Raw genomic sequence first — 12550 nt, 5'->3', positions numbered from 1 at the left:
TTACTTATTCTAGTGGCTATTAATCCATTCCCGTGTCCGGTTAAATGAACGATTATTCGTACATATAAATACCCCGCCCATCGTGTCCGATCGAGTGTAAATGGTAATTTATAGGGACGCCCAATTGTAAATCTTTATATTAACATTAACAAACTATCATTTAGTTAAACAAATATAAAGCCCATTAATAGCCCATAGTCTAATTTCCACAAGTGTCGTTCTTTTGTCCAAACCCCAATTATGGTACAAAGCCCAATTACCCAATTTTAGTAATTAGCCCAACATCATGATTACTTTGTTTTAAATAAGCATAATAATAACTTAGCTACGAGACATTAATGTAAAAAGGTTGAACATAACTTACAATGATTAAAAATAGCGTAGCGTTACACGGATAGAATTTCGACTTACACCCTTACAATATTCGCTAACATACCCTTATTATTAGAATTAAAATTAAAATTAAAATATAAATTATAAATATAAATATTACGTATGAATGGAGAGAAGAGAAAGATAGATTGATATGATCAGAATTCGGTTGGCTTTATAGGCAGTTTCTCATTTTGGGGCTCCGCGACTCGCGGCATTTTTGGCCTTCAAACTCCGCGAGTCGCGGAGTTTGAAATTACAGCTCACCCATTTTGGAGTCTCTCTTGCCGACGGTTTTTATTTATTTATATAATATATAAATAATTATAAGAATTATTTAAATATTATATTATATTTATGTGCATAGTTGCCTTGTAATTTTTAGTCCGTTGCGTCGAGCGTTGAGAGTTGACTCTGGTCCCGGTTCCGGATTTTCGAACGTCCTTGCGTACAATTTTATATTTTGTACTTTGCGTTTTAAATCTTGTACTCTTGTAATTTCGAGACGTTTCTTATCAATAATTGGAACCTCTTTGATTGTATTCTGTACTTTTGAGCTTTTTGGTCGTTTGCGTCTTCAATTCGTCGAATCTGTCTTTTGTCTTCACCTTTTATTATTTAAACGAATATCACTTGTAAATAGAACAATTGCAACTAAAATCTTGTCTTTCTTGAGGAATAATGCTATGAAATATATGTTCGTTTTTAGCATTATCAATGACGATAGCCAGGAAAATGTTCCCATTCTTGTATGTAAGAAGAGAAGTGTCAGCATAACTCTGTTTGAAACAATTTGAAATAAGGAAAGTGGTTAGTTTAGTGAACCATTGCTTGTTTGCTTGTTTAAGGCCATAGAGTGATTTCTTTAGCTTAAAAACAGAGTTAGGTGGTAGTGACTTGTAGTAGCCCTGTGGTATGGTCATGTAAACTTCTTCATGAAGATTACCATGTAGAAAAGCATTGTTAACATCTAATTGTTCTACATGCCATTGATGGTGTATTGCAGTGGCAAGTAGAGCTCTAATGGTTACCATTTTTGCTACTGGTGCAAAGGTTTCTTTATAATCTAACCCCTCTTTCTGAGTATACCCTTTTGCCACAAGTCTGGCTTTGTATCTTTCTACTGTCCCATCTGATTTGAGTTTGATTCTGTATACCCATTTACAGCTAATGACAAATTTGTTGGGTGGCAGGGTTGTGATTTCCCAGGTGTTGGTATTTTCTAGTGCTTTAAGTTCAGTATTCATTGCCTCTTACCATTTCTCATTTTGGATGTTTGATTGTATGTGTATGGTTCCACTAGTGTGTTGATGGAACAAATTAAGTGTCTGGTAGATTTGGATGTGATGCTATTGTAATTAATGTGTTTTGAATGATGGAATTTGGATATGGAGTTGAGATTAGATTGAGGAAGTGTGTAATGGCAGTCTTTGAGTTTGGTGGGTGGATGATGTTGCATGGTTGATCTTCTTGGAGGGATTGAATTATGTTGAGTATGGGATGATGTAGAAGGTTGATTTTGAGATGGTGATTGTGTTGCTGAGGGAGAGTTTGAGGAGTTATTTTGTGGCTGATGTTGTGATGATGAAGAAGATGATGGAGTGTGTGAGGTTGTAGGTGATGATGAGGATGTATTAGGAATGGTGTGAGTTTGAGGATATGAATCAGAAGAAGAATTGGTGAAGTTTGAGTTATTTGTAGGTATGAAGTTTATGTTTTGAGTGAGGTTTGTGTCATTGATTGGTGTGGTGGATGGAGGAATTGTGGTGTTTAGTTGTTTGAAAGGAAATATGTGTTCATGAAATGTCACATATCTAGTTGTGAATATTTTGTGAGTTTCCAGATGTAAAGGATGTAACCCTTTTGTGTTTGTGGATACCCTAATAAGACAGAAGGGATTGATCTTGGGTGAAATTTGTCTGAAGGGCGGATGTGAGCATTAGCTAGACAGCCTATAACTTTTAGGTTTGTGAGATCAGGTGTGGTTTTGTAGATTATTTCATAAGGGCTTTTGTTTTGTAAGGGTTTGGATGGCAATCTATTGATAAGGTATGTTGCAGCTTGTATGCAGTATCCCCATAGATGTATGGGAATGTGAGATTGGAATCTTAGGGCTCTAGCAATTTCTAAATGTAGTTTATGCTTCCTTTCAACTCTTGCATTTTATTGTGGGGTATAGGGACATGAGGTTTGATGTGTGATACCATTGGTGTTGAGAAAGTCAGTTAAGTTGTGGTTGAGGAATTCAGTTCCATTGTCAGTCCTAATTGTTTGTATTTTGATTTTGAATTGATTAAGGACAAAAGTATGAAAGAGTTTTATTTGGGATGTGGCATGTTGTTTGTTAAGCAGAATGTAGGTCCAAGTGGCCCTTGAGTGATCATCAACTATTGTGAGGAAATATTTGCAACCATTCATTGTGATGTGTTTGTATGGGCCCTAAACATCAATGTGAACAAGGGAAAATAAAGAACTAGCATGAGAATGACTATCTGGAAAGGGTAAAGCATGTTGTTTTGACAAAGGACAGATGGTACAAGTAGTTATAGTGTTATTACTCTTTATTACACAAGGAATATTCTTTATATTTTTCATAACATGAATAGAGGGGTGGCCCAATCTTGAGTGCCAGAGAGTTGCTTCATCAGGAGATGAAGTTTGAGCTGTTGAGAGCTGATTGATGGAAGGATGATGGAGTGTATTGTCCTGTTTGATGATGTATAGACCATTACAAAGGGTGCCATGAGCAATCCTCTTATTTTGATCCTGAAAATAGCAGGATAAAAGAGTGAATAGAATAGATAATCGTAGGTGTGAACCAAGTTTACTTACAAAGAGTAGGTTGTATGCAAAACTTGGAATGTAAAGTACTTCATGCAGTGTGATGTCAGAAGTAATAGCTACTGAACCATAGCTCGTGACAGTTGTGTGATGTCCATTTGGTAATGTGACATGAATTGGTGTGGCGTAAGATTTGATGATATATATATATATATATATATATATATATATATATATATATATATATATATATATATATATATATATATATATATATATATATATATATATATATATATATATATATATATATATATATATATATATATATATATATATTAGTGAGGTGGAAACATGGTCAGTGGCACCACTGTCCACAATCCATGCATCTTTTAAATGAGAAATTATAGAAGCAATGAATTTGTACTTTTGACTGGTAATATGTGATGCAATGATCTTGTGTATACCTTGTGTATACTTTTGACATGTCTTGTTGTGCATTCTGCATCATGATCAGCACTTGGTTGACTTGATTCTGAAGTTGATCCATTCCTGCTGCCATTGTCATGTCATCATCATTGCAGTTTTCATTGCCTATTACCATGTTGACTTTCTTGGTGTTTGAAGTGGAAGGTTGACTGGCTTTGTTGTTTAGTGGATATTTGCCATGTAATGGTTGTCCAACAGGGTAACTAACTATCTTATAACACTCAACCTTTAGATGACCTTTTAGACCACAATTGTCAAAGTAAACACCCTTTTTGTAGCTACTTTTCCTTTCTAGTGTGAATAGAGTGTATTTGGTTGAAGTAGAGGGTGTGTATTTGGTATTATTGTTCCATCTTGATCCAGTGTTATTGTTCTTGTAGTTGTTAGTGTATGTGGACAAGGCTATAGATCCAGTGTTTGTCTTTGGAGTGAAGTTTTCCCTTTGTTTCTCTTCTTGCCTAACCATTCCATAAGCCTTAGCAACAGTTGGTAATGGATTCATTAACAGAATTTGGCCCCTAATGTTAGCATAACATTCATCTAATCCCATCAAGAACTGCATTAGCCTCTTCCTCTGATCTCTTTCAGTGTTGTTTTTGCCATTTTCACATGTGCATACACATGTACAGATATGAGGTGCTTCAAGTGCATCAACTTCATCCCAATAACCTTTTAATTTGTGATAATAAATCTCAACAGTGCAATTGCTTTGTTTCAATTGAGCTATATCATTTGTTAGTTGGTATATCCTATGGCCATCCAATTGAGAGTAATGTTCTTGCAATTCACTCCATAACTCTTTTGCAGTGTTAACAAAGCTTAATGAATTGCTAATCTGATCACTGATAGTGTTTAAGATCCAAGAAATTACCATGTCATTTGTGTTTTCCCAAAGAGCTCTTGTTCTTGAGGTTGAATCTGGTTAAGTAAACGTTCCTGTAACAATCTGCAGCTTATTTTTAGCATTTAAGGCGATCATCATCGATCGACGCCATGAACTGTAGTTGTCAGATCCAGTAAGCTTCTTCGCAATCAAAACTAGACCTGGATGATCATTTTGATGGAGGGATATGTGACGACCCGGAAATTTTCGACCAAATTTAAACTTGATCTTTATAGGATCCCGACACGATAAGCAAAGTCTGTTAAACCGAGTCTTAAAAATTTTGAACCGATTACATGAATTCAGTTAACCTTTGACTATTCCCGACGATTCACGAACGATTGTTGTAAATAAATATATGTATGTGTATATATATATATATATATATATATATATATATATATATATATATATATATATATATATATATATATATATATATATAAATAAATAAATATAAATTTATATAATAAATTGAAATAATAGAATACAAGTTAAACATTTGAGTTAATTATGTAAAATATTACATAAGATAAAAAGTTATTAATAAAAAGGAAAGTATATATGAATATATATGATTCTATGTGTAAGTATTATTATATTATAACATATATAAAATTTATAAATAATGAATATTCAATAAAAGTTATTATATAATATACTAAATATAACATAAGTAATAATATATATATATATATATATATATATATATATATATATATTTATCCTGTAATATATATATATATATATATATATATATATATATATATATATATATATATATATATTACAGGATAAAAATATAATTGTTATAATATCATTACTTTCATTATCAGTATTAATGATATTATGATACAAATATGAAATTTATTATATACAAACTATTAAAGTATTATTAGTATTAATACCAACTTAAATATGTATATATAATCTATAGATATGAATTCTATTATTATAGTATTGTTATTGCAAATATGATTATTATCATTAGTATTATTATAATTAGTATTATTATTATTATATCAGTATTATTATTAAAATTATAGATTGTATTTTTATTTTTATATAATCTATTATATTTAGTAATATTATTATTATTATTATTTTATTATTATCATTTATTATTATCATTTATTATTATTATTAATATTAGTATTCTTATTAATATAAATGTTAATAATATTATTATCATTAAATACAATGATAATTATTAATATTAATTAGATTTAAAATATATAACTACAGATAAATATATATATATATATATATATATATATATATACACACACACACATATACATATATAAAAAATACAGATTTAAAAATAAACAGATATAGATATGTATAAAAATATATATAAGAATATATACATTCAGGAGATTAAATGGGTACGTAATCCGTTTTCTTTCACAATCCTACTGGAATTAAATTATCCATCTACTATTAAACTCGTACTGATTGGAATCAATTATCAGAAACAATCCAAAATTTGTTACAAGTTGATCTTACTTTTTATTTCTTTTCTTTATTTAATTACCTGATTGAAAATTCCATGTCCTTATTGTCTGATTCTGTTATAAGTCGACTTCAGGTTATCAAATCATGTTTCTACTTCTTATCCATCACATTATATATAATAAATCACTGTAATTCGTGAATTAAAGCTAAAAAGAATATAAGAACACATATAAACCTCTGTACGTGTACAATTTATTCAATTCGTTAAATTTTTAAAAATTTTAAAAATCTATTAAAGCTTTTATGTTAGAAATCTTTGGTTTAAACTATCTGGAAAGTTTTAAGGTTCAAATTATCCTATCGAATCCTAATTTTGAAGTCAAAGCTTTAAAATCAAAAAAGTCAACTTTTATTCTTGAGCCAAATTTGATTTTTCTGTTTCGATTTGAGTTAAATTGATGTTACCAATAATTTCTAGTATTAATTTGTAGTGTGTTTCATATTATAAATTTTGTCCAATACGTTCTATATTTTAAAATCATAAAAAAAAATTAACCCATGAGCAGCAGCAGAGTTCTTGTTTTTTTATTTATATATATTTTTTTTGTTTTTCCAGATACATTTAATCAAAATTTAATTTTTTTACGTATCGATTATTACTCAGAACCCATTTCAAAATCTTGATTGTTATGATTGATCAGTGATGGTCGATTGAGTTTTGAGGAAGAAGATGTAAAAACAGATAGATATATCGAATATATAAATTTAGATGGGATATTAAAACAGAAAAACAAGAATGGTTTGATGGTTAGGGAATGTGTGGTTAACCGAGAGGTCTCGGGTTCGAGCCCGGTTCGGGGCATCTTTTTTTTTTAAAACAAGATTTGGAGGTAGTTTTCATTTTTTTCATTTGTTATTATTATTATCAATATTATTATTATTATTATTGTTGTTGTTATTATTGTTATTATTATTATTATTATTATTATTATTATTATTATTATTATTATTATTATTATTATTATTATTATTATTATTATTATTATTATTATTATGATTATGATTATTGTTATTATTAGTATTATAATTATTATTATCATATATACATTTAAAAGTATAATAATTATTGTTATCATTGGTATTAATATATGTATCATGGATATTATTATCATTCTAGTATCATCCTTAAGTATTACTATTATTATTGTTATTATCCTTAGTTATTATAAGTATTATTAATATTATTATTAATGTTATCATTTTAGTATTATTATCATTATTAGGATTATGATTATTATTATGAAGATAATAAAATTTATTATTACTTTCCTTAATAGTAGTATTAGTATTATTTTATAAATATTGGAATTACTATTATAAACATAAGTATTATTGTTAAAATTATTATTAATATAAAGTAAGAAGTATTATTATCAAAATGATTATTTTCATTACCATCAATACTTCATTTTTTTCTAAAACTATTATTAGTGTCATCAATATAAGATTTACTATTAAAACTATCATTAACAGTAAAACTAATACTTTTATAGTTATTATTATTAACAACATTTTATTTATCACTAATAAGATTATTAACATTTTTATTTTTATTAATAATATTAAGCATTATCAATATTATCATTTTTACCATTTCAAATATTATTTCAGTATTACTACAATTACTAGTTTCAACAAACAAATAATATATAAAAAAAATATATTTAACATACATAACTTAACAACATTAACACTTTTATATAAGATGAATATACATTAATTTAGATAATAAAAAATATATAATTTATTAATATAAGAATTATATCACTAATAACAATATATATATATATATATATATATATATATATATATATATATATATATATATATATATTTATTTATTTATTTATTTGATTTCAAATATATGTGTTAATAAATATACAATTGATATAGGTTCGTGAATCCGAGGCCAACCCTATACTTGTTCAATGTCGTCATATGTATTTTTACTACAAAATACAATAAAGTGAGTTTCATTTGCCTTTTTACCCTTTATATTTTTGGGCTGAGAATACATGCGCAATTTTTATAAATGTTTTATGAAATAGACACAAGTAATTGAAACTACATTATATGGGTGAATGATCGAAGCCGAATATGCCCCTTTTTCTTGGTAACCTATGAATTAGTAAACCGATCTACTAATTGACACGAATCCTAAAGATATATCTATTGAGCCTAACGAACCCCATCCAAAGTACCGGATGCTTTAGTACTTCGATTTTGTTTTATCATGTCCGAAGAATTTCCCAGAATGATAGGGGATATTCTTATATGCATCTTGTTAATGTCGGTTACCAAGTGTTCAATCCATATGAATGATATTTTTGTCTCTATGCATGGGACATTATTTTATGAGAACGGAAAATGAAAATCTTGTGGTCTATTAAAATGATGGAAATGATTATTTATGTTAAACTAATGAACTCACCAACCTTTTGGTTGACACTTTAAAGCATGTTTATTCTCAGGTATGAAAGAAGTCTTCCGATGTGCAATTGCTCATTTTAAAGATATAACTTGGAGTCATTCATGACATATTTCAAAAGACGTTGCATTCAAGTCGTTGAGTTCATCAAGATTATTATTAAGTCAATTATAGTTAGATATATTATAAAATGGCATGCCATCAACTTTCGATGTAATGAAAGATTGTCTTTTCAAAAACGAATGCAATGTTTGTAAAATATATCATATAGAGGTCAAGTATCTCACGATGTAATCAACTATTGTGAATCGTTTATAATCGATATGGACTTCGTCCGGATGAATTAGGACGGGTCTCTACAGTTGGTATCAGAGCGGTGGTCTTAGCGAACCAGGTCTTGCATTAGTGTGTCTAACTGTTAGTCGTTAGGATGCATTAGTGAGTCTGGACTTTGACTGTGTCTGCATGTCAAAAGTTTTGCTTATCGTTTTTGTCAGAAATCATCTGCTTATCATCCTTAGGAAATTACCTGCTCATTATTCTTAGTCTAGACACGTTTTACTGCATTGACTGCATGACTAGTGTATAGACAAAATTCATATCTTAGCGTATCTGACAATTCATATCTTAGCGTATCTGTTACTGTAGACCTTGCCTGATATCTCTCGTAAATTTCTCCGTAATTTAAGGGATCCTGGTACTATATATATCTATGCATATTATGCATTGAGAATGCATCCAACTATCAATTGCTATCACTAAACTCTTCATACCAAAAATCTTTTCTGTGATTGCGTAAGATGGCCTCTACGAATCGACCACGTTCCTCTGACTCCGAAGACAGCGTGACAGGAGCACACCAATCAATCATCTACAGTGATTACTGGATAAAATGTGGGTGGGTTCGCGACATACTCACCCTATGGAGAAGGGAAGAAGGTACTCCATATCATGAACCAAATCTACCACCTACCCTTGGAGTACTCGACCCGCTCACCGGAGAACCTGTTCGCAACACTGTTTATACCCTTTTTGCAAGAATTTTTCATCTTGAGGCTACCATTAACAGAACTAGAGAAGATATCCGACCTCTACCTCACACTGATAACCAACCAGGGTTAGTAGAAGAAGTTAAAGAACTCTGAGCTCGAGTGTTAACTTTAGAGAACATGGTACACAATTTGCAAGCACCAGCAGTATCAACAACACCAGTAACATCACCAGCCTCAGCACCAGCAGCACTAGTACCACCAACAACAACATTCGCATCACTAACTTCGACATCTCATTCTGTACCTCGAGTATAACCATCGTTCTACATGACGTTCTACATCATTTATCTTCGTTCGACATAGCGATTATGCAATCTCTAATGTTTTAGAGATTATATATTCTGGTTCTAACGGTAAATCAAATGAGTTTAATATCATATTAACTCATTAAATCCATGATTACATCTGAAGAAAATATATATGTATATATGTTTTCATAAAGATTGTAGTTAAAAATTCTTTCGTACAAACTGTTAATGATGAAAATATTTTAACGGGTAGGTAATACTCGAGGAATATTTAGATTTTTCATTAATAAGTTACACTGTATATTCTTCGAATCTGATTCAACAGTCATTTACTATATTACTTACATCCACATATATACGTATCCGTTCACCGCAAAATAACCATTTTCATTCAATTTCATATTTGGATTTTGATCTATCAGAATCCAACAAGTGGCATAATGAAGAAAACATTGGACAAAATAAAAATTTGTTAGAAACAAACGAATTAACTATGAGAAATTCTATTAAGAATCCACGCTAACAAAAATCCTAGCTAACTGACTACATTTTATTTATCGCAATTTTATTTATCGTCATTTAATTTTTGTTATTTACTTTACGCATTTTATTTATCGTCATTTAATTTATGTTATTTATTTTACGCACTGTAAATATCAGGACACATATACAAGGTTTTGACATATCATATCGACGCATATATATATATATATATTATTTGGAATAACCATAGACACTCTATATGCAGTAATGATCGAGTTCTCTATACAGGGTTGAGGTTGATTCTACAATAATATATATACTTTGAGTTGTGATCGAGTCTGAGACATGTACACGGGTCACGATACGTATTAATTAATGCGAATATTATATATTAAACTATATATGAATTATTGGATTGTTAACTGTGGACTATCGACTGTGGACTATCAAGATTGGACAATTAAAAATGAATTAAAATATTGATTATAACATATGAAACTAAACAATTCTTCAAGTTTGCCACTTGATTTCATCTTAAACCTCATTTGTATCTTGACGATTACAATCTGCGTTCAAACCTTTCATGATTCTTGAAAACACCTCAATCAAGAGGATGAACCAACCGCACTTCATCTACGGAAGAAAAGATGGATGCATATAGATATACACATGAAAAACTCTCGAAAACTGAGTAAACGTTTAACACGTAGCTGTGCTAATTCCTTTAGCGTTATTATTATCCAAAATAACTTTACAATCCGTTTTCAAAGTAGCAAATTTTGTCACAGCTCCAGCAAGCCAATTTCGACTTTTCGTTCGAAACAACCTTAGCATAACCTTGATATATATGCGTGCTCTTTTATTGTTACCGGAAACTTTTTATATTCCATCATATTACCAGCAGACGTACCAGCAACCTTGTTGCTCCTTGGCTTAAATCTCTCCGACAAATCACTATATTTATCTATTGAAGTCTCATCATGTACTCATCCGCATCTTGTAACAAGAATTGCCATACTAATTACCGGGAATCAGCAAATCTGTATTGTGAATCTCGCAACGTTTCCACATCAACAGTTATATGTATCCATATAACATTATTCTCTTAGAACTATGATCTTTCATTATGAAATTCTGAAAAGCACCCAGTCTACAAATCAATACTCTGAATGTTGAAAAAGCTGAATGAAGCAGCAGAAACTATAGACAAACGTAAACAACCTTAACAGTCAAAAGATTGACGATAAAGAATAGTATGTTGGCAAGCTCAGAAATGTTGGAACTGGAAAACGGATTGAACTAACCATGAAGGAGTCTCTGAACAAATCACAAGGACTAAACTTGTACATTAAGAATCCTGATGATTCTGTTTCTGATGAAATCTTTAGTGAATACCTTGCTTCTGACTCCAAACTCTTGCGGACAAATTTTCTTCACCATCCTTCGATATTAGAAATTCCAAGATATCATCGTATCTTTCATTATAAATATCCTCCATATTTCTGAAGATATTTTTATAACTATTCTTATCTTAAATCATTAATCTCTTCGTGCTATAAAAGTGTTACATCATATAGAAACTGTTAGTTTCCATATTCTGTAAACTTTCGAGCTTAAAATATGAATGTTATTGAAGTAATGTTGGGAACTGATGCATGAGTTAGTATAATATAATGACACTTGATCAACGTGATTATATTACAGTAAGTCATGCTGAGTTTCTAAATGGAACGTGATGATTCACAGATCATAACGTCATCATGTGCCATGTTACACGAATCTTACATTTTATCTATTCTATAAACATATCAGGAACCTATTTTCTTGATAGTTTTATCTTTTCTCTTGAATTCTGGTAATTTAATAATCAAGATCATGTCATTACAATTTCTCTCTTAGAACATTAGGCATATTCAATCGAAAACTCCATATCTATGAATTCTGGACCATTACTTGTGACAAGAAAACAAAAGCATGAAGCTCCGAAAGAGAAAGGGGGTATAAATCGCAGCAAATAAAAGAGAGTATTAACTGTGAATGACGATGATTATAGAAGACGGAAGCAGGGACTCTAAAATATAAGAGAAAATATAAAGCCCAATAACAACACGGAGGTTACAAACCATGGATATTAATACGAATAACAATATAAAGACACTGTATAATTAAGAATAGTAGGAAAAGGAGAATGATTGTGGCGATAGTCAGGATAAGGACAAGGATCAGAACTGGATTACGCATTTTCACAATCTTTTGAATTTGGAAATTGAGTATAGGAATGGTAAAGATAATGGAA

The 12550-nt window shown here is 30.1% G+C and overlaps 1 protein-coding gene across 1 annotated transcript; it reads right to left on the bottom strand.

Annotated features, from left to right (window-relative positions):
• Positions 1-2811: 2811 nt before the first annotated feature.
• Positions 2812-4516, bottom strand: LOC139869158 (uncharacterized). Its single transcript, XM_071857479.1, has 2 exons — positions 3632-4516; positions 2812-3138 (listed from the first exon to the last, which is right to left on the bottom strand). The coding sequence occupies exons 1-2, from the start codon at positions 4514-4516 to the stop codon at positions 2812-2814; spliced, it is 1212 nt and encodes a 403-aa protein (XP_071713580.1).
• Positions 4517-12550: the final 8034 nt, after the last annotated feature.

This window comes from Rutidosis leptorrhynchoides, chromosome 9, assembly GCF_046630445.1.
Source record: "Rutidosis leptorrhynchoides isolate AG116_Rl617_1_P2 chromosome 9, CSIRO_AGI_Rlap_v1, whole genome shotgun sequence".
Taxonomy (NCBI): Eukaryota; Viridiplantae; Streptophyta; class Magnoliopsida; order Asterales; family Asteraceae; genus Rutidosis; species Rutidosis leptorrhynchoides.
The sequence above is the reverse complement of the archived record's forward strand: the minus strand, read 5'-3'. Positions and strand labels throughout refer to the sequence as shown.